General features: G+C 37.6%; 1 protein-coding gene and 2 long non-coding RNA genes across 3 annotated transcripts in view; all 3 read right to left on the reverse strand.

Moving 5' to 3' along the window:
* Positions 1 to 27,778, reverse strand: part of camk2d1 (calcium/calmodulin-dependent protein kinase (CaM kinase) II delta 1) — a 90,002-nt gene that overhangs the window by 23,481 nt on the left and 38,743 nt on the right. Inside the window, 8 exon segments of the mRNA XM_082160984.1 lie at positions 3,051 to 3,085; positions 3,634 to 3,676; positions 5,131 to 5,214; positions 5,707 to 5,829; positions 7,638 to 7,732; positions 9,377 to 9,460; positions 10,835 to 10,937; positions 20,125 to 20,197. Coding sequence (XP_082017110.1) covers positions 3,051 to 3,085; positions 3,634 to 3,676; positions 5,131 to 5,214; positions 5,707 to 5,829; positions 7,638 to 7,732; positions 9,377 to 9,460; positions 10,835 to 10,937; positions 20,125 to 20,197 — 640 coding nt within the window.
* LOC309492213 lies at positions 13,774 to 20,118 on the reverse strand. Its single transcript, XR_014203468.1, has 2 exons — positions 16,419 to 20,118; positions 13,774 to 15,641 (listed from the first exon to the last, which is right to left on the reverse strand). It is a non-coding gene; the product is annotated as an uncharacterized lncRNA (long non-coding RNA).
* LOC309492202 lies at positions 23,035 to 24,353 on the reverse strand. The gene is made up of 3 exons (XR_014203455.1): positions 24,275 to 24,353; positions 23,355 to 23,810; positions 23,035 to 23,172 (listed from the first exon to the last, which is right to left on the reverse strand). It is a non-coding gene; the product is annotated as an uncharacterized lncRNA (long non-coding RNA).

Raw genomic sequence — 27,778 nt, forward strand, 5'->3', positions numbered from 1 at the left:
GGAACACGGTTCCAAAACTCATCTAAAGCCGAGTGCACACTGTACGATTTTCGCCACGATTAGGCCGTCTGAGACAAATTTAGCAAATCCTAAAATATTCCTAGACTAAAGTCTTTGATCGTTAGTTTGACATGTTAACCAACAGCCAATTAATGATCGTTCACCGACAGCCAATTAATGACCGTTGCGATCAAATTTGACCTCAGACCAAATTCTAGCAATGTCATGAGATTTGACTCACAGTCCTGCAGTGATTCTCCAACGACGACCGTCAAATTGTCTTCATTTTTCAAGACAAGCCATGACCAAAATTAACGTTAGAGATTTCTTTGTAGCTGCCATTTCAATCCCAAACAGAGATCCTACAGTGTGACATGACTTACAGCGAGGATCATGTTCGTACAATCTGACAAGCAACAATCATAAAAGTAGACTATTATTAAAAAAATCGTGCAGTGTGCACCTGGCTTAAGACTCATTTAGCACAGATTACCACAGATTTCACAGGTTTTGAAAGGCACAACCCATGTGTTAGGTGATGTTAGTGTCTATAAGCTAGAGAGAGAGCAGTGCATTAGAGAGTGAGAGATAAAGATGAGGTTATTCAGTGACTCCGAAAGCCTGACCTCAAGAACAAAAGAGTCTGAACTATTTCTGAACTGAACATTTTTGTATTATGTTAAAGTCCCCCTGTGGTGAAACTCCAGCTTTTAATGTTGTTTATGTGTCTATGTGGTGTTTTTAATATGCTTTAAGACAAACCATGTGTAAGTTCATAAGTCGACAGCATTGCTGAGTATTTCCTCCTTAAAACTGCAGTGAACCAAAGACAGTCTCAAACACACGCTTTGAAATCGCTGGTGTTTCTGACGTCACAAACTACCTTGTAACCAATCAGATCAACGTGTGATCGTCAACCAGTGGATCTCTGAGCTGAGTGAGTGGAGGCGGGGCTAATTTGCATATTCATAGATCCGCGCATACTAAATGAGGCAAGGGTGTCGAGTTACACTCAAGGGGCCCTATCTTGCACCCAGCGCAAGTGACTTTGTACACCGACGCATGTATCATTCCTATTTTGCACCCGCGCAAAGCGGACTTTTCCCTCCACAGAAGCACGTCGGTAAGTTAGGAAATACACTTGCGCTCCCGGGGGCGGTTCAGCGCAAAGAGGAGGCGTGTTCCGGCGCAAACGTTCATTCATGCTATTTTGCAGGTTTAGAAAACAATTGCGCCACTAACCAGGAAAAAATAGTTTAAAGTCAGTGGCGCGTTGCGCATGTTATTCATATGCTATTTTAAGGGCGCATGCTTGGCCATAATCAATGTAGCGTGTGCACAACGCACATAGCCTACACTTTGATTCTCTCATCTACACAGAAGCAGCAGTTTTCATTTTTGAATACATTATTACGATAGATAGATAGATAGATAGATAGATAGATAGATAGATAGACTATTTATTATAAAAGCATACATCTAGCTTACACATTTACCCAAATTATCATACGCCTGTTTAACCGAAGTTAATTTGGGTGGGTTTCTCCATTTCAATGTAACTTCTCTCTTTTACGGCCCTGACGAGAACGTCGGTCTCCTTGGCTGTGAACCGCTCCTGGCGCGCGCCTGGCAAATCCGCCGTTTCAATAGCAATCCGCTATGGAAAAAGCGCGTTTGCTCTTAAAGGGAATGTGAGATGACGCTCTGATTGGTTTATTTCACGTTACGCCCAAACCACACCTATGAATAATGAAGCTACTTCAGACCAACCCATTTTAGATTTGCGCCTGGCGCAATAGTCATTTATCCCGCCGGGAAAATAGCAACAGCGCCGAGACCCGCCCACAAAGTTACTTGCGCTTTGCGCTTTGACACTTGCGTTTCAGATCGTTAAAATAGGGCCCAAGATATTTTAAGGCATGAAGAAATAGTTTTCAAGGAAAAAACGTTTAAATATGTAATTTTGGTGATTAAAGATGAGTTTTAGGGATACAATTATTGACTTCAGGGGAACTTTAATAATGTGAATACTGAACCAAATAAGTATGTAGACAAAGAGGACTGTTTATAAAGAGATATACTGTATACATACGCACACACATATACATCGTTAGACCGGACCGAACTGTTTTATATATATATAAATATAGGTTATATGTGTTTGCGCACATGATATCAGGAAGCAACGTAATGCGCACATGCCGATAGAACGGTGACGGTGGTGCACAAATCGAGTTAATTCTGTTCGAGTTAAATCTTATTCTGTGTGACATGGCCATTAATATTACAAATTAGGACTTAAGTCATAGTCTTTAGCCACAAAACACCGTCGTCATGCAAATGAACGGCCAGAACGCATTAAATGTTTTCTATTTTCAGTTAAAACGGTGTTGTGTAAGTTAATACCCTAAGTTAATAACTAATGATCTTTGCAATGGAAGTGAATCAATCAAAACTAACTTTAGCTGAACAAAACCTTTATTCTAGAGCTGCTGTAAAGCCAAACAATCTCTGTTACTGTAATCTCCTATTATCACTGTAAAGCTGCTGTGAAACAATCTATATTGTTAAAAGCGCTGTATAAATGAAAGTGACTTGACTTTTGCAATGGTATTTTCTAAGGCATTTTAACACTTTGGTGACTAACTGGCCCAAGTCAAAACAGCTCAACCCCAAGTCTCTGTGAGACGTATTAGATAAATGCTGGTCTCTAGATGCAGCTCGAGTGTCTCCTATAGTCTAGTGCAGGGGTGTAGCAACCATTATAACTGGGGGACATGGGCCCTTTACTTTCAGAAATGTATTAAGGAAAAAAAGAATCTGATAATATCTCTTTAAAATGACAATTTTATAACCAAACAGAAGCATCAGCTTCTATGATCCAGACGCAAATCAGTTGTAAGTACTAATGGGTGGAAATTAAGACACCGAAATAACACTCACAAATCCAGTTGATAATGTTTTTACTATTCAGATCATTCCTACTTATTCACCCATTTAATCATACACCAGGCATGTCAAAGTTTAATACTTAGGTTTATTTAACTTACTTTAACACCATCAGGCTTCTTGTATGGATTCTTGCCTGTTGAGTGAAACGCAAAAATGAATGTGAACATAAAGAGGGATAAAAAGAGGAAAGGATTCGGGGCAAAATAGTCTAAATAAGAATCCACAGTTTTAATCACTGTGCGTTACGGATTCATGATCCATTGGCTTCGAAATCAAAACCTCTGAATGAATCGTAATCAAAGATTTGCATAATATAATGAAATATGATTGAGAAGCATATTCAATATTTATTTGTGTCAGTAGAGTTAAAAAACTGACTTTGTAATGAGACATTGAAAAGGGAAATGCTACTTATGAGACACTTTGTTAAAAGGCTGCACAATTTAATTGAAAAAAAAAGAAGTATATATTGTGATTATATTGTATTATATTGTATAGATTATATTATATTGTGATCTTGCAGCCCAACTCCAATGAAACTGTCACCAATCATATCTGACATGTTTTACAACTCCTGAAGCATAAAAAGAGCATAACTCCAAATGTCTTTACATGATTCAATGAACAAACAACTATTAAATAGCAGATGTAAAGTAAAGTAAAGTGAAGAGAGTTTCTTACTTGAGAAGTTTCGTGTAGCAAGCATGGTCGTGAGGATCGCACCCTAAAACAGTCCGAGAGAACAGAGAGTAAAGCTCAACTCGACCGTGAGTCTCGGACACTGTGTAACATATTAGTCAACGCTAGTGGATAACAATTAATCCAGCCTTTTAAAGCATGTCATGTTTGAGAATTGTGCCATTCAGGCTATAGCACCAAATATGAAACAAAAATGTATATGATTTATTTACCTAATGTTTCTGATCTTCATCTTTCATAGAAATGTAACCCTTACCCTCCAAACATCTCTGTGACTTTCTTTTCAGAATTCTATTCATTTCTAATGGATCACAGCCAACCCCACACTGTTTTCTCAATTAATATCCTGATTCGCATGGAAAGTTGGGCTGGTGGTGGTGGCGCAGTGGATAAGACACATGCCTTTGGTGTGAGAGACCCGGGTTCGAATCCACTGTGAGACACCAATGTGTCCCTGAGCAAGACACTTAACCCCTAGTTGCTCCAGAGGCGTGCGACCTCTGACATATATAGCAATTGTAAGTCGCTTTGGATAAAAGCGTCAGCTAAATGAATAAATGTAAATGTAAATGTAAATACATCAGATTATGAATTTTAAATGGCTTGCCATTTCAAGATGACTTTAAAGTCTCTTTCAAACTTAACTTAACCCTAACTTTAACTTTTAAAGGTGTGTCCCTTATAAAAGATCAAATTAAAATAAAAGTGTCATTAATGTCATGGTTTTGTTTGAAGGACCCTGGAGTGGTTATGATTAGTCAGCATTAATTATAACTAGATGAGTGAAGTTTGATGACAAACTTTGACGTTGGCTTGACAAAAGCCTTGTCTGAAAATTTGAAATAACTTTGAAAAGCTTTTACTCAAAATTCAAAATGTTAACTTTTTCTAGGACATTGCTAACACGATTTAGCATGTTGCTTGAATGATTCGAGCACGATTACCGCATTGCTAGCATGTTTTAACACATTGTTAGGATATTTTAGCATTTCGCTAGCATTATTTACTATGGTGCTAGCATGTTGCTAGCATGATTTAGCACGTTGCTAGCATGATTTAGCACATTGATAACACGTTTTAACATGTTGCTAACATGATTTACCACATTGCTAGCATGTTTTAACATGTTGCTAACATGATTTAGCACTGTGTTAGCATGTTTCTAACATGATTTAACACATTGTTAGGATATTTTAGCATTTCGCTTTAATATGGTGCTAGCATGATTATCATGTTTCATGTATGTTTCTATCCTGAATTAGTACAGTATTTACATAATTTAGCACCTTGCTAGCAAGTTGTAACATCTAGGCATTATTTAAAATGTTGCTAGCATGTTTCTAGCATGATTTTGGTCTCAGAAGAAGAAGAAGACGAAGAAGAAGGAGCTTAAATAGTGATCTTTGTCAAGCCAACATAATTTAACATAAAAACCAACGTTCTCATTTCGATGGCTAAGTAGCCGTGTGTGTCTCTCACTTTAAGCTTCCTCCTGGCGTTGAACTTCTTCAGACACTCCACCGTCTCCTGGCGGTGCATCATGGACGCCACTGTGGAGCGTTGCTGACATGCAAACAGGGGAACAAGACATTCAATATTTTATATATAAATAACATTTAATTTTTTTAAATATAGACATGCATGTGTGTGTATTATATACAAAATAATTATACACAGTACACACACACATTATGTAAACACAAACTTTTATTTTTGATGCGATTAATCACTGCACAGCCCTAATATAAGCATATACATATATATATATATATATATATAAAACATTGTAGGTCTATGCAATGTCCCCATTTAGCTATATCAGTGAGTGTGTGTGTGTGTGTGTGTGTGTGTGTGTGTGTGTGTGTACATACACAGATCCAGGGGTGTTTGAGGGCCTGTGTGTGTGTGTGTGTGTGTGTGTGTGTGTGTACATACACAGATCCAGGGGTGTTTGAGGGCCTGTGTGTGTGTGTGTGTGTGTGTGTGTGTGTGTGTGTGTGTGTGTGTGTGTGTGTGTGTGTGTGTGTGTGTGTGTGTGTGTGTGTGTGTACATACACAGATCCAGGGGTGTTTGAGGGCCTCAGCTGCTGTGATGCGTTTGGCAGGGTTTATAGTCAACATCTTGTTGATCAGATCTTTGGCCTCTGGTGTCACTGTGTCCCACTCAGGAGAGGGAAACTAGGGAAAGAACACACACACACACACACACACACACACACACACACACACACACACACACACACACACACACACACACACACACACACACACACGGTTTCAAACACAGTGTGTTTACTCTCTCTCACACCTGATTCAGATCATCAGCTTGACAGGAAAGTGAGTGTGTGAGATCAGTTTTAAAACCACTGAGGAGGAACACACAGTGAACGTTTCATTGGTCTAGAAGTGGTGCACTGTAACATCTCGTCTCATAATAATTGACTTTTCTTCAATAACTCTGCGTGTCCTGTCGATGAATAACAGAGAGATGCGTTCAGAAGACGAGGTTTATAGTAGCCGGACGACACAGCAACACTTTTGGACTTTCTCAGCTTCTCAAACCTACTTCAGGTTCAGAGTATTTATTTTTCCTCACATTAATTTCACACATGTCTAGTTATGCGGTTTTGTTTCATTAATACAGTATATACTTTTTTCTTGATTTACCCTGAAGAAATGGAAGTGAAATGTGACAACATGCCCCATAGCATGCTATAAGATGACCATATGACAAAATGTTATCTGAACTAATCCAAAAAATATACAAGACAAACTAGAATAATGTGTCAATAAAATATAATTATTAATTTTTTCATATAAAATAATGGCATTTTTTAATATTTAAAAATACTTTTTTTTTTTTTTGACAACAAACACACAGCAAAACACAGCTATACAGCATAGTTCAAAACATAATGATAATTAATCATTTCTGAACATCAACCTTTTTCTCATGGTTTCTCAATAGAATTCATTAAAGTATATAATATAACATAACATAACATAATATAATATAATATAATATAACATAATATAGTATAAAATAATATATAATATAGTATAAAATAATATAATATAACATAATATAACAATATTATATAATATAATATAACATAACATAGTATAAAATAAAATAATATAATTTAATATTAGTATAATATAATATAATATAATAGTATAATATAGTATAAAATAATATAATATATATAGTATAATATAATATAATAGTATAATATAGTATAAAATAATATAATATAATAATAATACAATATAACAATTTAATATAATACAATATAATACAATACAATATAATATAGTATAAAATAATATAACATAATATAAAATAACATAATATAATATAGTATAAAATAATATAATATAACATAATATAATATAATATAAAATAATATAATATAGTATAAAATAATATTTTATATATATATAATATAATGTAATGTAATGTAATATATAATATAATATAATATAATATAATATAATATAATATAATATAATATAATATAAATAATATAATACAATATAAATAATATAATACAATATAAATAATAATATAATATAATATAATATAATATAATATAATATAATATAATATAATATAATATAATATAATAGCTCTAATAGGGGCTCATTGTAACGCAGTGTGACAACATGCCCCGCCTGCACAACTGGGGTTTAAAGTGTTTTCTGCTGTTAGATCAGCATTAAAGAACGATCTCTACTGTTAAATAACAGATATAAGATAAAAAATAATATAATATTTGTGATTAATTGTTCAGGCATCTGCGCCAAGCTGGACAAAACCAATGCAGTGCTTCCTCCCGATCCGATGGAAAAGTATGATTTGCCTCAATCCAAACCGATCATACAGATATATGATGTGCAGTCTCTCTCTTTATTAACTGTCTGAGTGTATAGCTAGTATTATGATCAGATATAGTCGCAGAGAAGTTATGGGTCAGCACTCTTACATCATACGCGCCGGCTTTAATCTGCTGATAGAGTCGATGTTGGTCTTCGTCCCAGAAAGGAGGATAACCCACCAGGAGGATGTAAAGGATCACACCTATCAAACAAAAATGTATGTAAGTATGAAGTCTATGATATTAATATATAATATACACACAAGTTATTATATTTTACACTGTGGTCTGTCTGAATACTCGATTCTGATTGGCTGGAAGACATCTGGGGTGCAGATAGTCACATCGTATGACTATTAAAAGTCTATAAATCATCATGATTATGAATATTAACAGACATACTTTATATATTTAATGCAGCAGTGTTTTTACCAGTGTGATTTTTTAACTGGGCTTTAAAACAAAAGTAAGGTCGGCCACCGGTTGAAAGCTCAATAACACAACTGATGGTTTTGCAATTCCAGCAAGTGTAGAAAACATAATTTGCAAACTGGTTCCTCATGATTTCATTCACTCTCTTCTAGATTTCATTTCACAGTTTATTAAACGCTCTACACTGTAAATCTGTAACTCTTCGTTCAGAATTAAACATTTAACCCTCTGGTGCTCTTCGAGTGGTGATCAAACATGTTCGATTATGTTTTTTATTTGATATTTTCTATTTTTAGGGGATTTTATGGTACTAAATTATATTTCTCAATAGTTATTCACTTTTTGAGCATAGACCTGAAAATGAAAGATCGTAAATCTTGAATGTTTTGGAGCACAGACTGAAGTGTGGTCTCTTTTTAAAGAAGACATTTGGCAGATTATTGCTGAAGTGAAAAAAAGTTTTACTGTATAAAATTGTACGTTTATTGTTATAGAAATGCACAAAAATACAATTTGAATTTTTTTTATGAAATGCATATAATTTTCCAAATCACGTTTTAATCTAAAACTGCGCTAAAAATCAAAGCTTTAAATCGAAACAAGTTGTGTTACGAATTTGAGGTTGATATCTCAAGAAATGAGCTTTCAGTGTGATTTTGTTTGGGCGCAGTACCAGACGCTTCCACTAGAGGAAATTCGTTTCCCGTTAATTTCTAATTTTTGACTGAGAGAAGCACAAGCCTATTTCTTTCAGGACCATTTAACCTTTTCGAATCAAGTCCATGATTTGTGTGCATGTGTGTGTGTGTGTGTGTGTGTGTGTGTGTGTGTGTGTGTGTGTGTTCACATAGCAAGTGCCAAAACCTTTACCAAGTTTCGTACGATGAAGTAAAATATAAAAAACATAAAAACATAAAATTTTTGGGCCGAAGAGCACCAGAGGGTTAAGCATGCTAACGTATAATGCACTTAATGAACATGTCATGTATTAGTTTTTTTCCAGCCAGTTCAGTTATAATTATACAGCAAAATAAAAATAATCATAATAATATGTGAATCTTAGTGTTTTGAATTTGCAGTGCAACTAGATCTACAAGGCTAAGAATCTGTTATGTAAAGAATGTTAAGAAGTTATGTATAGATATACAACTTATAAGTTTTCATTACTTCAATGAGCTCATTGTTTCTGCCTTAAATTATTGCATTGTTTAAATTAATACATTTTTAGCTAACTGTGGTTTTGTATATGTACATTTCTGAAATGCATAACTTAGACCGTTTCCTCTGATATCAGATCACTGTAAACTGTAATGTGGACTTCATGCATTTTCTGTAAAGCTGCTTTGAAACTATGTTGTGAAAAGCGCTATACTAATAAACGTGAATTGAATTGAACTGAACTTAAATCTACCCACCACATGCCCACATGTCCACCGGTTTGCCATACGGCTCCTTCCTCAGCACCTCAGGAGAGAGATAGCCTGGTGTTCCAGCAAACCCTACCAAAAAAAATTAATAATAATAATAGAACGACCCCATTTTAACTTAACGGAGTTCACTTTTTTTTTCTTTAAACAGTCTACAAAATGAGCTCCCCCTGAATTATCCTAAGTACAATTTACTTAAGGCATTTTTTGTCTTTGGATTGCAGCCTAATTCTAAAATATCTTCAGTCCCTGATGTCCCATCAAACACCAGAGGCAAAGAAGCCCATAATGAGAGAGAACTGGGGCTGAGAGCAAAAGCCCCAGAGATCAGTGCAATTAAATGCGAACAAGATCAGGGTTTGTCCAAAAGTAAAACTAATTACACAACACCCGCGTAAAACTTTCTGTGATTAAATCCATTTTAGACAAGAAGGAAAGAGGCAAACGCTACTTAGACAAAGATTATTAATAATCGACTAACGTGTCTTTAATGCCTGGTTCAGATTACACGATTTTTTTGTCTGTTGATAGTCACTGTGTCGGATTACGCGATTTTGACTCCTAAAAATCTTGTGTCGTGGACAAGAAACATGTCAGACTACACGTTGCTTTCCGACCAGTCATCGCGAGCCGTCTCACACACACATTCACTCGCACATACACACACTCACATGCACGCACTCTCTCTCTCTCTCTCTCTCTCTCACTCACACACACACACACACACACTCACTCACTCGCACATACACACTCACATGCACGCACTCTCTCTCTCTCTCTCTCTCTCACACACACACACTCACGCGCACACACACAGTCACACTCGCTCACTCGCGAACACACACTCTCACTCTCCCTCACTCACTCGCTAAAAAATTAAACATGCTAGTCTTTTTGTCGTGATGTCGTGAAACATCGCAGACGCGACATAGGTTGTCGCCCACTATGACACACTATACGAGATGAAACGATCGAATCTTGCGTCCCGACGGCCGTTGTCGTTTACGAATCCCCACGACACCCTACGTCAAACGGATCGTGCCAAAATCGGGCTAAAATGTGTAATCTGAACCAGCATTACATAATTTGAAAAGAATAAAATCACTTTCTTGATACTGTCCCAAAACGGGATGGCCATGCACGAACATCAGCAAAGAAGAGTTATGAAGCAACTTATGAAAATAGCTGTCAGTTTTGCATCATGAAATACAATTTAATTGTCTCAGCATCTCAAGAATTTCCAGAAAAGAATGAGCATGTCGTGGTTTATTTGGAATATGCAGATTAGAGAAATATTAAAATACAAGTGAACCATATTCACCTCTTTCTTTTTTTTTTTCAGAGTAAAGTCTTAGCTACATGTATATTAATTGATAAGCATATGTTCTCTGATTATGTCATTGATCATTTTGACTTGTTAGCACAGTGCATTTGTTGAATACGAACCGAACCAGGCTTGCTGGTCTCCCTGCACCTCGATAGCCAGACCGAAATCAGCCAGTTTCACCGCGGCGCCCTTCAGTTTGCTGGCTAGGAGAAGATTCTCTGGCTTCGGGTGACAGACAAAACAAAAGTCACTGTTGTACATTGAGAGAACTCATGCAACAAATGTCATCAATCATCTTCAATGAACTGATGTCTCATAAAGCAGTGGTTCTCAACTGGTTCGGCCGTGGGACGAGAGGCGGCCGTCGCAATTCAAAGAAACAGTCGTCTTTAGTCTTCCTCACTCTCTCAGCTAAAATGTAATGTTTTTACATCAGTTTTACAATGTTTTACATGTTTTACACCAGTAGGTGGCAGCAAAACATTGTTTTATTGAGCGAGTCGTTGAATCATTCACAGGATTTGTTTAAAACGCTGATTTATTCAGGGACAAAGCTCTTTTTCGAGTGCAAGCGGAGGCCCTTTCTGTTTCGAGCGATGCGCGTAAAACATAGCAAAGGCCGCTACTGTGTGGGACATTTTTAGGAATACAAAGCAAGCGAATTGGTCAACACACACACACACAAGGTCCCACTTTATGTAACAAACAGGAATCACTGATAAATAAACAGTATAAGGTCAGGCTATTAAATGGCAGCCCCAATTTAGTTTTTCAAAATTCAATAAAGTTAGCAGCAGTCATCACAAATATAGATCTGTATATTTAGGGTTACTAACATGAGCTGCTAATAAAACATATGGATACTGATGAACAGAAAGACCATCATTTCTGCATGCAAAACCTTCCCAGCTAACACACGTCATTTATTGGTACTTTTTTGGTAATTTCATGACTTACTGTTTTACTACGACGTTGCATGCTTGCAATTTCATTTGCACTTTATATATAGAGGATTATATTAGAGGTCGACCGATTCATCGGTTTTGCCGATTAATCGGCACCGATAGTTGATTGGTGGAACTATCGTTATCGGCAAAAATACATACCGATAGTTTTTCCTGGTTGCGTCCGTTGCTGGAGCGGCTGAGAAGCGCGCGCTGTCATTCATTACACAGTAAGAGAGAGCTGAGAAGGGTCTGCTGGCATCATGCAGTACAAGAGCGGCCTCTAGAGGTGTAATAAAAACTATCGCTGATGCCTCGTGTTGTTTATTTCGACACGTGATGCTGCGTGCTGCACTGAGAGCACATGCTGCGTGGAGAGCGCTGACATCAGATGCGTGTTTAAAGCACCGACAGCTAAAAGGTAGCCTATGTATACAGTACATTTTGTCATATCATTATAAAGTGATTATTTTGTTGACTAAATGCTGCATTAGTAGAGAAAGAACAGCACAACAGTATGTTTGTTTGCCTTCGAGGCTGAGAGGACGCTAACATTAGTAGTAAGTTACCTCAAGCGGTTAAAACACTGACAAAAATAAACGTAAGTCCGACCCGAATGTTTAATGTCACAATTGTTACCTCTATTTGCATTAGTTTATATCCAGCTGGTCACTTTTATGCATTTAATATGCAGAGAAGTTGCATATTTAAAGCTAGAGACGTAAGATAGCAAACTGATATGTTCATACAGCCGACAGAAACATATAAACAAATCAGAAAAGCATTAGATTTCGGTTATTTTTTCGTCATCACTTTAATACATGTTTTGTTATTTTGATTAGATAATCATCAAGTGTTTATAAAATAGAAGCAAAAGTGTGAGACTATACATTTAATATTTATGTCATTTCAATGCTCTGGCATTGTAGATATTTAAGCATGACTGTTTGGATTTATATGAAATGATAACACTTACAATAAAATTCCATATGTAACATTAACTAAGGTTAATAACTTCTGTATAAGGATTGTTCATTATTTGTTAATTAACATGTACTAATACATTTTTAAATTAAGGTTTTTATTTGTTAACCATAGTTAATGCACTATCAAACTAACATGAATGATCAAGGTGTAATTGTATTGCTCAAATATTATACCAATCAAATTTTGTTACTTTTTTATTCATTAAGTTGGCTTGAAAAATAACAGTTTAATAGTTACATTTTGAATGTAACTGGTTTTATTTGTTATTTAGAGTATTACTTTTTGTTTCAGTTTGAATGAATGTCTTTTATTGACTTCAATATTTATTCATATTATATATTTATTTCATTTAGCATGTTTTCATGATTCAATACAGTTTTATTATTTTTATAATAAAGTTCAGCACTGTTTTACTTGGAGTGTTATGTTTGTTTTTATCCAGTATCAATTTTAAAAACTATCGGTTGATTAATCGGTTATCGGCAAGTATGGCCCAACCTAGCTATCGTTATCGGTAAAATCCACTATCGGTCGACCTCTAGATTATATACAGCACTTGAAGTGTGAGAACCGAGAGAACATTATTATTATATCATTATATTATGAGGACAGCGCGTTTTTCTCTGACAGAAATCAACAGCTTTCATGCACGTCTTTCAAAATAAAAGTCTTGCATCAGAAAAAAGACATTTGCTGCTGTTGTTTCTTTGACTGCACTCTCCGCGACCCACCAGTTGAGAAACACTGTCATGGAAGACTTGGGTCAAAAAAAGTGTACCATATAAAAGAAAACATTATGAATACTTCTTTTTCTGTATATTTTCAAAATTGATTTCAAATTATTTGTCATTGATTTTAACGAAGGAGGGATTTCTGTGCTTGGACAATCTCTGATACAACATATTTTTGAAGCAAGTCTTCCAAAAAAAAAAAGTCTCTAGGGTTACGCAGAACTTCAGGAAGAGCTCTGAGAATAGACTTACATGACTGAGCAACAACAGCTAACACGTCACATTTAAAACGTTGAATTATGTTGTAGCTGTAATGGAACGGTTACATTCAAATCCATCAAAAACAAATGGTGTGTGTTTCATTAGAAAGTTCAGATTTTTTTTTATGTTTGTGCATGTGATTTTTTTCACAAATGTATGCATGTGAATGCATGAATGTCTTTGCAAAAAATATTATTTGTAAAAAATGTAATAGTTCAGTAGCAAACTCTGCATAACCCTTTAAGACTGGAGTCAATAATGATTCAACTCGCACACAAGTCATGAAAATTTATGATTTTTGTTGTATAATTAACTAAGCACAAACCCGAGCACTTCAAACATACATATACTGAAAACTTTCAGACAACCCCTTTCATACGAGCCTTTTTCATGAATGTATACATTCATAATTACTGATATACACCTATTATTTATGGTAATGGTATTCAAAAAATAACTTTTTTTAGCTTAGAATTGATTATGTCATCATTAATTCGAAGGGACTCTTATGTCAGGGGAGTCTAGAAAGAGCAGTCAACCCATTATAACACAATACCTGAGGACATAAGGCTAGTTTGTCAGGTTCAGTTAGTTGCAGTTAGTTAGATCAAGGTGCTAACATGCTAGGGAGTCATGCAGTCATTGCTTTATCAACACAAACTTTAATATTACAGTGGACAATCGATCTTTTAGCTCAGAATCCAATCGGATATGCAAATAATCGAATTTGGACTGACAGTGTGAATAACCGTAACCCAGCCTTATACCGGCCCAAGTCAGAAGAGCCCGACCTTAAATTTTAACTCTTTAAAATGGCGGTGCTCAAGATCTCAAAAAACATTCTTCAGAAAATTGTATTCTCTGCTCCTGATTCAGAAAGCCAATGCTTTACTACAATATATTTGTCATTTTGCATGTCACATCCACAATCAACTTCATAAACTGCAAGTGCCTTTTATATTAAACAAACGACACTAGAGTTCCCTTTCAGTCAGGCATGACTGTCGTAATGGGATCTCGCCTGAGAGTCTAATCACCTTCAAGTGTGAACTTAACAAGCCAGTGCATATTGGCGTGTGAGATTGTCATTTTGTCCCTTGTCCCATCCCGTCCTTTAGATAAGACGTTAAACTGAGGTCCTGACTCTCTGTGGTCACAAAAAAATCCCAGGATGTTCTTTGAAAGAGTAGGGGTGTAACCCCGTCATCCTGGCCAAATTTGCCCAGTGGCCTCTGTCCATCATGGCCTTCTAATCATCCCTATATATACTAATTGGGTTCATCACTCTGTCTCCTCTCCACCAATAAGCTGGTGTGTGTGTGGTGGGCGTTCTGGCGCAATATGGCTGCCGTCGCATCATACAGGTGGAGCTGCACATTGGTGGTGGTTGAGGAGATTCCCCCCTCTATGTAAAGCGCTTTGAATGCAGAAAAAAAGAGCTATATAAATGTAATGAATTATAATTATTTGCATCTTACGATCCGCCCTGCAGCGCGGGTATAAATATGGAAGCATAGCAAATTCAACTTTCTGCTTTGGAGCCGAGCGGTTCGTTTGTTCCTGCTCTATCCAGTTACCTGAGTGAAGATTATAAGTGTCTGCAGTGCTCTTCGGGAAGAGGTCTTTGCTCCCGGTGTTGGTGTGACAGCGCTGCATGTCTAGCACGCCTCACATGCCCTCGATGGCGGGGCAGCCAAGGTGTACGTGGAGATTCCCTTGGTGGAGCGCGCGGTTGCGAGGCAATTGTGTCCAAAGAGCGCTGCCACCTGGCGGAGTAATCCGTGTCTCCCATTAAAAGGCCTGTAAGTTCTCGTCCGTTCTCACGCCCAAGGCTTACAGAGCCGCTGGACAGACAGCGTCCCCACTGCACAACCGTGGAGCCAGGTAAGGGTTGCACCGCACTCTCAGACCCTGTGCCTTCCAGGTCAGGTCCCTGCACTCCACCTCGCTGCCCCAACTGTATAGCCGAGTCTGTGGTCCCTTTGACCCCGCTTGTACGGTCCCTGGGAGCATGGCTAGCGCTTCCCAGCCCGTCTCGCTGGCTCATTCGGACCATCAGACTTGGCTATGCAATACAGTTCGCCCGGCATCACCCCAAGTTCAGGAGCATCCAGTTCACCTCCGTGCTGGCCAGCGATGCTCCTGTCTTACGGGCAGAAATCACAGTCCTACTGGCGAAGGACGTGATAGAGCTGGTCCCTCCAGCCGATATGAAGTCAGGGTTCTTTAGCCCCTACTTCATTGTACCCAAGAAAGGCGGTGGGTTACACCCAATCTTGTACATGCGAGTCTTGAATCGGGCTCTTCAAAAGCTTCCGTTCAAAATGTTAACGCAGAAACGCATTCTCAAATGCATCCGTCCCTGAGATTGGTTTGCAGCGATTGACTTGAAAGATCCATACTTTCATGTCTCGATTCTCCCTCGACACAGACCGTTCCTTCGCTTTGATTTCAAGAATAGTGTAGAGCCAGTGACCTCCCGTGTACTCGCCCCAAGCTGCCAGTAAACACCAGAGATCCGCTCTGTGTCTCACTTGCTGCGCCATTCCCCTCCTAAGAACCGGATAGGTGGGCTTCTTTTTGCTCCTCAGGTGAGTTCCCCAGCTGGCGAACCCTGTTGGAGCTCCTCCACCACCCTCGGGAGTCAGACGTGGCGGAGACGTCCGACGCCAGGCCTAACACTCGTAAGTATGCCCAGTGGTTGACCCCTGTGCTAGGCTAGGTGCCCATATGTTGTGATCCCTATCCATTATGTGTATATGTGTATTCTTCCATGGTACGGCTTCCCTGTCGACGGGCCTGTGTCTTCCCTTGACAGAGCCGCTCTGCCGTCTCTACCTCGATGCTGACTCCCCCTAACTAGGCAGGAGCCGCCTCAGAGACCTTTCATATGTAGCACTGCCCTAATGGCCAGTCCATATGTGTATTCTCCACATGATACCTCCCTATGGGTGGGATGTAGCCTCCGTAGCAGGTTTTCTGTTAGAACGGTGTCGTGTTAGCGGCCCCTAAGTTAATAACTAATGATCCTTGCGACAGAAGTGAATCAATCAAAACTAACTTTAGCTGGACAATAACTTTATTCTAGATCTGCTGTAAAGCCAAAACAATCTCTGTTAATGTAATCTCCTATTATCACTGTAAATCTGCTTTGAAACAATCTATATTGTTAAAAGCGCTATAGAAATGAAGATGACTTGACTTTACTTCGGGTCAAGCAGAACAGCAGTAATCATCCATCTTCCGCCCCAGGAGGTCCGGGGGGATTAGGTGGCTTATGCTAAGCGCAGGAAGGGGCAGCAATGGTGGCGTTTTGGTAGGGATCCAATTACGTCTGTCACTCCGATGTAAAGTCGAACCTAACTGACTGAAGGGAACGCGTAGGTTACGTATGTGACATTATGTCCCATCGCCACATTTGCTGTACCACTGTTGAGCGGCCGGCTCACAGGCTCGGCTCCTCAGCGAAAGCCTGAATGTGCGATGCATCTGCTTCCGTATTTAAACCCGTGCTGCGGGGCGGAGCACGAGATGCAAATCTCGCACGTTAATGTGCACTTGCTCGTTTAGTTTACACTCGAAGGTGATTGGGCTCTCAGGCAAGATCCCATTATGTCAGTCATTCCGACGTAACGTTACGTTACATACGTGACCTAGACGTTTCACCCAGATGAGGCGTGCCACGGTCACCAATTTCACGACCTACAACAGCAAAATCATATGGATCTTTTTACAGATGTTCTTCGGTTGGGTTGTTAACCATCATCCTTCCCTCGCGCGTCAAAATGACCCGAAGCCCTAAAATTATACTTAATATTTTAATTTTTTTTTGGCCAGAAAGCCTATTTTATTTCATTTTAAAAATAATTTTAATGCAATTTTTGGGAATTTTGTTTTTATTCATTTTTTTATTTACCTTTAAATTACTAGATTTGATCAATAAATAGTAATTTAGTAATTTAAGCACATTCCCTACATTCTTTCAACTTAAATTCAAAATAACTCACAATTTCATGCATAAACCTTTTAATTCAGCTCAAAATATCTTACACTGGGTGTCTTTGCCGACCTCTTGTGTGAAAAAAAATAATATAACATGATATTTCACAACTCTTGCCACTAGATGGCCTTATAGCTCTATATGGAGCAAATGAGCCGTTCCACTGGGTCCTAAAGTCTGTTCACTTCCATATGCATTCAGATACACATGAAGACGTTCAGATACACAAGAAGACGTTAAGATACACATGAAGACGTTATATAATAGTTTTTTGGTAAAGTTTTAGCATTTTTAGTTAGAATTTTGAGCATTTTTAGGTTTTAGTATGCATGTGTACAAGGACTTCAATGGATATAAGTTAATGCAACTTCATTGTGTTATCCTTGACAAATAAGTTGTGCTACTTTAATTGTTATAACTACTTTTTTATGTCAAATAAACTCAACTCAACTACTGAAGAATTCCTCGCATTCCATTCATTCCTAAGGGGGTCAAATTGACCCGCGAGGGAAGAATCTGTTACTTTTTTTTTTATTTCAACCACAAAACTCCATTTTGTTGGTATTTGTGGTTCAGGTGCGACAAAAGTCATGGGGTCTTGGACCCCTCTGATGAACACTTAATTTTTTTTTAAACAATTCCGGGTCAAAATGACCCGAGGGAAGGATGAATGGTGAAACACTGCCACTTGGGGATGGCCTGGACGTCGTCATCACAGTGTCTAGTCTTTCTAGTTTTAGCAAAGTACATACCACAGCCAAGCTACACGAGTTTACTCCACTTCAGCATCAAATACCCAAGGCAAGGGAGGGAACATTAGAACTGCGGAAGCTAATTACAGGGGTGTCGAGATAATATAAAGAATAGCCGGATGTTGTCCTTTGTTGGAGAAGAGAGATATAATGACGAATAGAGTAGATTAGAGAGCAGATCTATGATTCCCCTGAGGATAATTTGAACAGCAGAATCTGGTAGTACATTATTACAAGCGCTCTTTTGTTGCCCTACATATTAGCATAATAAAACCTTCCCCATTTCAAACCCTAAGGTCTGCCCTAAATGACAAATAGTTTGTCCTCATAATTGTACAATATTGCTTTTTGTATATGGCTGTTACACAATCTTTTTGATTGCTCTAAAAATCAATCAAATGAATTTCTGAGAGCAAACCACCAACATTCTTCAAATTGTTGGACAAGCAATAACGGATGAGACAGACCTTCTTTTTGCTAATAAGTGACATTCATTAAAAGGGAGAAATGAGGAAGGAAAGCATATCACATCCACAACTGTATTCCATTTGATTTTGCTGGTAAGGATAAAAACTCTGATTAGGATATAATGTATTTCTTGCTGCGTTGTCATGTTGTGCCTATTCCAACAAATGTTCTGCCAAAAATATTTTCTAAAAGGAATAGTTTACACTGCAAACTATGCTTTTTGTACTTGATATTTTGATATTTGATATGATGTTTCCAGTCCAAATATCAAAAAATTTACAAGTAAAGCATTTACTCTACAAGTAAATAATCTTGTTTTCCATCAGAATTAAGATTCTTTTTCTTGGTTTCTATTTGAATTAAGATTATTTTTCTTATTATCTTACTCTATTGGCTGATAATTTTGCTTGTTTTAAGCAAAAACTCACTTACATTTTTTTTTTTTTTTTTTTTTAATAAGATATAATTTCTTATGTCATTTTACTTCTCTATTAAATGCTTCATGATTTAATTATTTTTTATATTTGCACTGGAAACAAAACAAACATACAAAGTAAGAAAAGCATTTTTTGCAGTGTAGAAAACAAATTCACAACACACATGTTGTTCCAAACTCATTTGTGCTTGTTCATATTCAAATATCAGTCTTGTAATCTCAATGTGCCAAGTTTGCCTATTTGTAGTGCAGATTAGAGCGTGCCAGTCTGTGGTCACTGTACAGTATGCTTTTGTTGTATGGAAAAAGATACTGTATAAACACTTGTTTTGTTTAATATACAATATACATTACTGTTTTGTTCCTAATGTTTTTGCTTTGCTTTGTTTTCTGTTTTTTATTTTATTTTGTATTTATTTTTTGGTGCAAGTCCTAATGTATCAGCATGACAGCAGCCAATCACAGAGCAGAATCCAGGCCGATGCAAATTCAGATTACAAGAGGAGGGAAATGATCCCCTTGATGCACCTGGCTCATTTGATTGGCAAATTAGCAGCGACAAGAGCCTGTGCTGGTTTTTATCTGAAGATCGACAGAAAACACCATAACCAACTAAACCTGCAGGCTTAATTTTTTGTGTTTTGTCATTAATGGTGCAAAAAATATATAACATTGATCACTTGATTCTCAGACTTTATATGTTACTAAGCACTTCAATCATCTTTATATAATCTCATCTGCCATTTTGTAGGCCTTATTCAAGGCCACGAATTGACAAGAGGTCAAAGAAGAAGGCCTTGGTGTTTAGGACCCTCAGCATCTCTACTCACCTTCAGGTCCCGATGGACCACTCCCATCTGGTGGCAGTGGAGAACAGCCTCAAGGATCTGCTGAATGCAATGACTGCATGCAAACACCAGGGGGAGTGGGTTAGTGACAAGCACACACTCACTATCTGTGCACAGCACTGAGAGCAAGGGAGCAGGGCCTTAGAGGTGATGAAAACAACTTAAATGGGCTTCACATTACTTAAAGTTTTAGTGTTGCATTTCTGATGATTATGCAGTAGGGCTGGGTGGAAGCACACATCCATCTCTACTAATGAGTTCACTCTAAAAAATCTTGGGTTATTTTTTCTACCCAATTCCTGGGTTGAGCCTTTTGGGTCATTTTTGGGTTGTTTTTTCCAGTGTTTGGATAGTTTTTGTGTTACCCAGATCTTGGTATTGGTCTACACTGATACAGATGTGTGTTCAGATTATAATGACTGATGCTGTCTACACTGATATAGATGTGTGTTCAGATTATAATGACTGACTGTCTACACTGATACAGATGTGTGTTCAGATTATAATGACTGATGCTGTCTACACTGATACAGATGTGTGTTCAGATTATAATGACTGACACTTAGAGGTGGGCGATATATCGTTTAGACGATAATATCCAAATTGTTGTCTGGACGATATGCAAAATTGGGATATCGAATATTTCATAATTTGTACAATCCGACCCCCAAAACATGAAAAGAGCTGAAAGAAGTTAAAGAGAAAACAAATAACGCACACTATAACCGTCTAAACAATTATATGTAGCGATTTTAAATACTAGGGCAGTACTATTCCCGGAAGCACCCTCCGAGTGGCCTGGCGCGGGACGTCAAAAACGCACATTCATAGGCTACGTAAATTCGAAATAGTGCGCGCAGAAGCACATGCGCAAAACCGTTTTGTTAAATGATATATTAATTATTTTTATTTTTATCATATGTCATTTTACAAAAGGACATTTTACAGACCTAGCTACGTTTTGCGCATGTGTTCCTGCACGCACTTTTTCAGTCACAAGTTCACAACACAGCAATCAGAGGAGGACGCGTTGAAAACTCTAATGCTCTTCCTTCATAACTCGTACTGAGAAGGTTTGAGTTGCAGAGGAATTTGTGATTCTTTCACCTGTTCAACCACATAAAAGTTTCGTAATTAGTAAGTCAGCGCTTTTTCTCTTGTTGTTCTTATGTGCTGAAGGGCCGTTGTGCCTTGGTGAAACGGTGTTTGTAGCCACGTGAAGAGCTCTTTTCCAAAACACCAAAAACCTAAAAAGCTGCCTCAAAGAACCAGCAAAAGTAATGATTATGAATATGTAAAATATTGCAATAAGACATTTTAATTGTTTATTAATTTGTGTGTCGGCTGCAAAGATGATGTTGACGATAGGCTATTGACTCGCGATCTTCGCAGTAAGCTAGCTAGTGAACGCAGGAGAAATGCACATTTATTAGGCTACATAGTTTTATTATGTTTTGGATGGTTTTGTTTAGAACCAGCTTTCTGTAAATATATTTCACATTTTTTAGGCCTGTGAGGCGATCGTAGGCCACGGTTCGGTTCAGGCTGATATAATCTCCAGTTCAAGCACCTTATGTTGTGCTAGCCTCCTGTATTTACTTTTTATGTATTTATGTTTTAAATCCAGGAAATTGGTAAAATTAAGATACAATTAATACAAAACGAAATTCGTTTTAAAGAAAGGCTTTGTGCTTTCTGTTTTGAGGTCTCTGTGAAAGTTTGAAAGTCAGAGCGCTCGCGTCCATAATGGAGAACTGTCACGTAATATTGTTTTTTCCTCATAAATGCAAACACGAAAAATAAAAGACAAAATACTTTTTTTTTTTAAAAGACAAACTATCAATTTTTTTGGGGAAAATGATGGCTTTATAGCGTTTTGGGGAAAAAATGGATGGATTTATAGCGTTTTGAAAAGATTTTTTTTACTTTGAATTTATCATCAACAATATTGTTGTTTGATTTAATAATCACTGTTGCAAAAGGTGCCTAATTCCGTTTTTTTATTAATTTTTTTGTAAGTGGAAAAAGTAGGGGCTACCTCAGATTCTGTTCAGTTAGCTCCTTTATTGTTTTTTCTATAGCCTACAAAGGTCAAATGGTCAAATGCAGCAAGTCAAAAGTCCAACTTCTTTGCCAGTTTGCACACATTTCTTTGAAGGATGGCAAAAATATCGTCTGAATATCGATATCGAGATATTGGAAAAAAATATCGAGATATTCATTTTTGTCAATATCTCCCACCCCTACTGACACTGTCTACACTGATACAGATGTGTGTTCAGATTATAATGACTGACTCTGTCTACACTGATACAGATGTGTGTTCAGATTATAATGACTGACTGTCTACACTGATATAGATGTGTGTTCAGATTATAATGACTGACTCTGTCTACACTGATACAGATGTGTGTTCAGATTATAATGACTGACTCTGTCTACACTGATATAGATGTGTGTTCAGATTATAATGACTGACTCTGTCTACACTGATACAGATGTGTGTTCAGATTATAATGACTGACTGTCTACACTGATACAGATGTGTGTTCAGATTATAATGACTGACTCTGTCTACACTGATATAGATGTGTGTTCAGATTATAATGACTGACTCTGTCTACACTGATACAGATGTGTGTTCAGATTATAATGACTGACTGTCTACACTGATACAGATGTGTGTTCAGATTATAATGACTGACGCTGTCTACACTGATACAGATGTGTGTTCAGATTATAATGACTGACTCTGTCTACACTGATATAGATGTGTGTTCAGATTATAATGACTGACTCTGTCTACACTGATACAGATGTGTGTTCAGATTATAATGACTGACTGTCTACACTGATACAGATGTGTGTTCAGATTATAATGACTGACGCTGTCTACACTGATACAGATGTGTGTTCAGATTATAATGACTGACTCTGTCTACACTGATACAGATGTGTGTTCAGATTATAATGACTGACGCTGTCTACACTGATACAGATGTGTGTTCAGATTATAATGACTGATGCTGTCTACACTGATACAGATGTGTGTTCAGATTATAATGACTGACACTGTCTACACAGATGTGTGTTCAGATTATAATGACTGACGCTGTCTACACTGATACAGATGTGTGTTCAGATTATAATGACTGATGCTGTCTACACTGATACAGATGTGTGTTCAGATTATAATGACTGACACTGTCTACACTCATACAGATGTGTGTTCAGATTATAATGACTGACTCTGTCTACACTGATATAGATGTGTGTTCAGATTATAATGACTGACTCTGTCTACACTGATACAGATGTGTGTTCAGATTATAATGACTGACTCTGTCTACACTGATACAGATGTGTGTTCAGATTATAATGACTGACTCTGTCTACACTGATATAGATGTGTGTTCAGATTATAATGACTGACTCTGTCTACACTGATACAGATGTGTGTTCAGATTATGATGACTGACGCTGTCTACACTGATACAGATGTGTGTTCAGATTATAATAACTGACGCTGTCTACACTGATACAGATGTGTGTTCAGATTATAATGACTGACTCTGTCTACACTGATATAGATGTGTGTTCAGATTATAATGACTGACGCTGTCTACACTGATACAGATGTGTGTTCAGATTATAATGACTGACTCTGTCTACACTCATACAGATGTGTGTTCAGATTATAATGACTGACTCTGTCTACACTGATACAGATGTGTGTTCAGATTATAATGACTGACTCTGTCTACACTGATACAGATGTGTGTTCAGATTATAATGACTGACACTGTCTACACTCATACAGATGTGTGTTCAGATTATAATGACTGACTCTGTCTACACTGATACAGATGTGTGTTCAGATTATAATGACTGACTCTGTCTACACTGATACAGATGTGTGTTCAGATTATAATGACTGACTCTGTCTACACTGATACAGATGTGTGTTCAGATTATAATGACTGACTCTGTCTACACTGATACAGATGTGTGTTCAGATTATAATGACTGACTCTGTCTACACTGATACAGATGTGTGTTCAGATTATAATGACTGACTCTGTCTACACTGATACAGATGTGTGTTCAGATTATAATGACTGACTCTGTCTACACTCATACAGATGTGTGTTCAGATTATAATGACTGACGCTGTCTACACTCATACAGATGTGTGTTCAGATTATAATGACTGACTCTGTCTACACTGATACAGATGTGTGTTCAGATTATAATGACTGACTCTGTCTACACTGATACAGATGTGTGTTCAGATTATAATTACTGACTGTCTACACTGATATAGATGTGTGTTCAGATTATAATGACTGATGCTGTCTACACTGATACAGATGTGTGTTCAGATTATAATGACTGACTCTCTCTACACTGATATAGATGTGTGTTCAGATTATAATGACTGACTCTGTCTACACTGATACAGATGTGTGTTCAGATTATAATGACTGATGCTGTCTACACTGATACAGATGTGTGTTCAGATTATAATGACTGACTCTCTCTACACTGATATAGATGTGTGTTCAGATTATAATGACTGACTCTGTCTACACTGATACAGATGAGTGTTCAGATTATAATGACTGACGCTGTCTACACTGATACAGATGTGTGTTCAGATTATAATGACTGACGCTGTCTACACTGATACAGATGTGTGTTCAGATTATAATGACTGACGCTGTCTACACTGATACAGATGTGTGTTCAGATTATAATTACTGACTGTCTACACTGATATAGATGTGTGTTCAGATTATAATGACTGACGCTGTCTACACTGATATAGATGTGTGTTCAGATTATAATGACTGTTTACACTATTAGGCACATTATTTCCCAGCACTACTGTACAGTTATAAAACATTTGTTTGTGAACGTTATCATATATAGTTATATATCTATCTATTGCACATCTACTGTCATCATTACCTCTCGTCTTGCTCCCCAAAATCTCAATCCAGAAGTAGTGTTTGCTTGGGCGACTGTGAGCTTGACCCACTAAATCATTGATTTATGGGTTCTGATGCCCGTTTTGCATTTCAATCAAAAAGGGCACAGTCTCCATCAACACACGCAAACAAAAAAGACAATCCTACAGAGTCAAACGCACAGTCCCCGATTAGGTGCTACATGCACAAATTTCTATCTCTGAGGTCATTATTTGTGTTTTTACCCCTCAGCCCACCGCAACACACGTTTCTCAGTGTGTAGCTGTGTTTCGAGGGATCAGGGGTGAGTAGAGGAGGCGTCCACAATGGGAACCAGCGGTTTATTGTTTGTTCACAGGTTTGAGCCTGTCATACTAACCTTCAAGTCTCGATGTACAATGCCATTTAAGTGACAATGATTAACACTCTCTAGAATCTGCTGTATGCAATGACTGTGAGAGAGAGAGACAGCGAGGAAGCCAAAGAAGAGAGATTGAACAGTTCAGCAAGCACAGTCAGAAAAAAATGCAGCTGACAAACAAACAGTGAAAACAGAGAGCAAGTTTAGCCGGGACAGGAACATACTGTACTCCAGTCTGTAGAAAATATTATGCTATTTGCTATAAAACTGGTACATTTCATACAAAAGGCGCATTTGCAACAATATTACACCCAGAAATGAAAATCACCCTCATGTCACTGGAATCCCTGTTGACTTTCTTTTCTTTCATTCCGTCTTTCTTCAGTGGAATGAAGGTGAAATTTGATCCGATCGCTCTATTCATTACTATGAGCTTTCAATAGGACTTTAAAAGCATCACAAAAGAAGGCCATAAAATTTCAGCACCATATTCCTATTTCTGAAGCCTTTTGATAGGTTTATGAGGCGGACAGCCTGGAATTGTTGATCATCTAGATTTAAACAGTAAGTTGAACTGAACCAGGATGGCATTTCACAAAAGCAAGGAAAACCCAAGATCGCATTGGCACCACTGGTCTCAACGATCGACTTAGGCTTACGATGCATTTGTAAAAGCAGACATAGGGCCCTATTTTAACGATCTGAAACGCAAGTGTCAAGCTCAAAGCGCAAGTAACTTTGTGGGCGGGTCTCGGCGCTGTTGCTATTTTCCCGGCGGGATAAATGACTCTTGCGCCAGGCGCAAATCTAAAATGTGTTGGTCTGAAGTAGCTTCATTATTCATAGGTGTGGTTTGGGCGTAACGTGAAATAAACCAATCAGAGCGTCAGCTCAAATTCCCTTTAAGAGCAGATGCGCTTTTTCCATAGCGGATTGCTATTGTAACGGCGGATTTGCCAGACGCGCGCCAGGAGCGCTTCACAGCCAAGGAGAGCAACGCTCTCGTCACGGCCGTAAAAGAGAGAAGTTACATTGAAATGGAGAAACACACCCAAATTAGCTTCGGTTAAACAGGTGTATGATAATTTGGGTATATGTGTAAGCTAGATGTATGCTTTTATAATAAATTGTCTATCTATCTATCTATCTATCTATCTATCTATCTATCTATCTATCTATCTATCTATCTATCTATCTATCTATCTATCTATCTATCGTAATAATGTATGATTTGCAAAAATGAAAACTGCCGCTTCTGTGTAGATGAGAGAATCAAAGTGTATGCGCGTTGTGCACACGCTACATTGATTATGGCCAAGCATGCGCCCTTAAAATAAAAAAGGTTTTTCTAAACCTGCAAAATAGCAAGAAGGAACGTTTGCGCCGGAACACGCCTCCTCTTTGCGCTGAACCGCCCCCGGGAGCGCAAGTGTATTTCCTAACTTACCGACGTGCTTCTGTGGAGGGAAAAGTCCGCTTTGCGCGGGTGCAAAATAGGAATGATACATGCGTCGGTGTACAAAGTCACTTGCGCTGGGTGCAAGATAGGGCCCTAGATGTCTAAAAAGATTAGATATTCCAAATATCTAAAGAGTCTTAAATAAAGAAGCATTTACTAGATAAGTAAAATGACATAAGAAATTATAACTTGTTTTCTAGAAGAAAAAAAAAAATCTAAATTAAGTGAGTTTTTGCAAAATTATCTGCCAATGGGGGTAAAATGACAAAAATATATCTCATGTTTGCCCAATTAAAACCACTTAGATGTTACACAGTGCTTCTGGGAAACTGTTCTGTGGACAGTTGAGAAAAAAGTACAACGTTTGGCAAAAATGCACAACATTTTGTTACAAAAGTGTGTATAATTTCAGAATAAATGGAATATTGAGTTGTCTGACATTTATTGTGCTTTTATTGTCCATTTGTGTCCTTTTTAAATCTTGAATGCATCAGTCTTCAGTTGTTATTGCACAGAAACAAATGCATAAAAATCCTTTAAAATGTCTTATTTTTAAAAAAAAGTCAAACGGGGCTGGAATGACAGAAGGGTGAGTAAATGATGGCAGAATTCTCCTTTTTTGGGTGAACTATACTTTTCAAAGTAATATAACAAATTATGACAGAAGCATACGAAAAGAAATGGTTAAAGAACCCAAATTAAGATAACACCAACAATGAGCAGCATACAAAGACAAGAATTTGAATTTTAAGAAAAACTATAGACAGACATTAAAAGTACAAATGCATTTGGGAGACAAACTTTAGATCATTTCTTCTCACAGTTGAGTTTAAATGGTAGCAAACA

The sequence above is a fragment of the Leuciscus leuciscus genome (assembly GCF_965113295.1).
Source record: "Leuciscus leuciscus genome assembly, chromosome: 2".
Taxonomy (NCBI): Eukaryota; Metazoa; Chordata; class Actinopteri; order Cypriniformes; family Leuciscidae; genus Leuciscus; species Leuciscus leuciscus.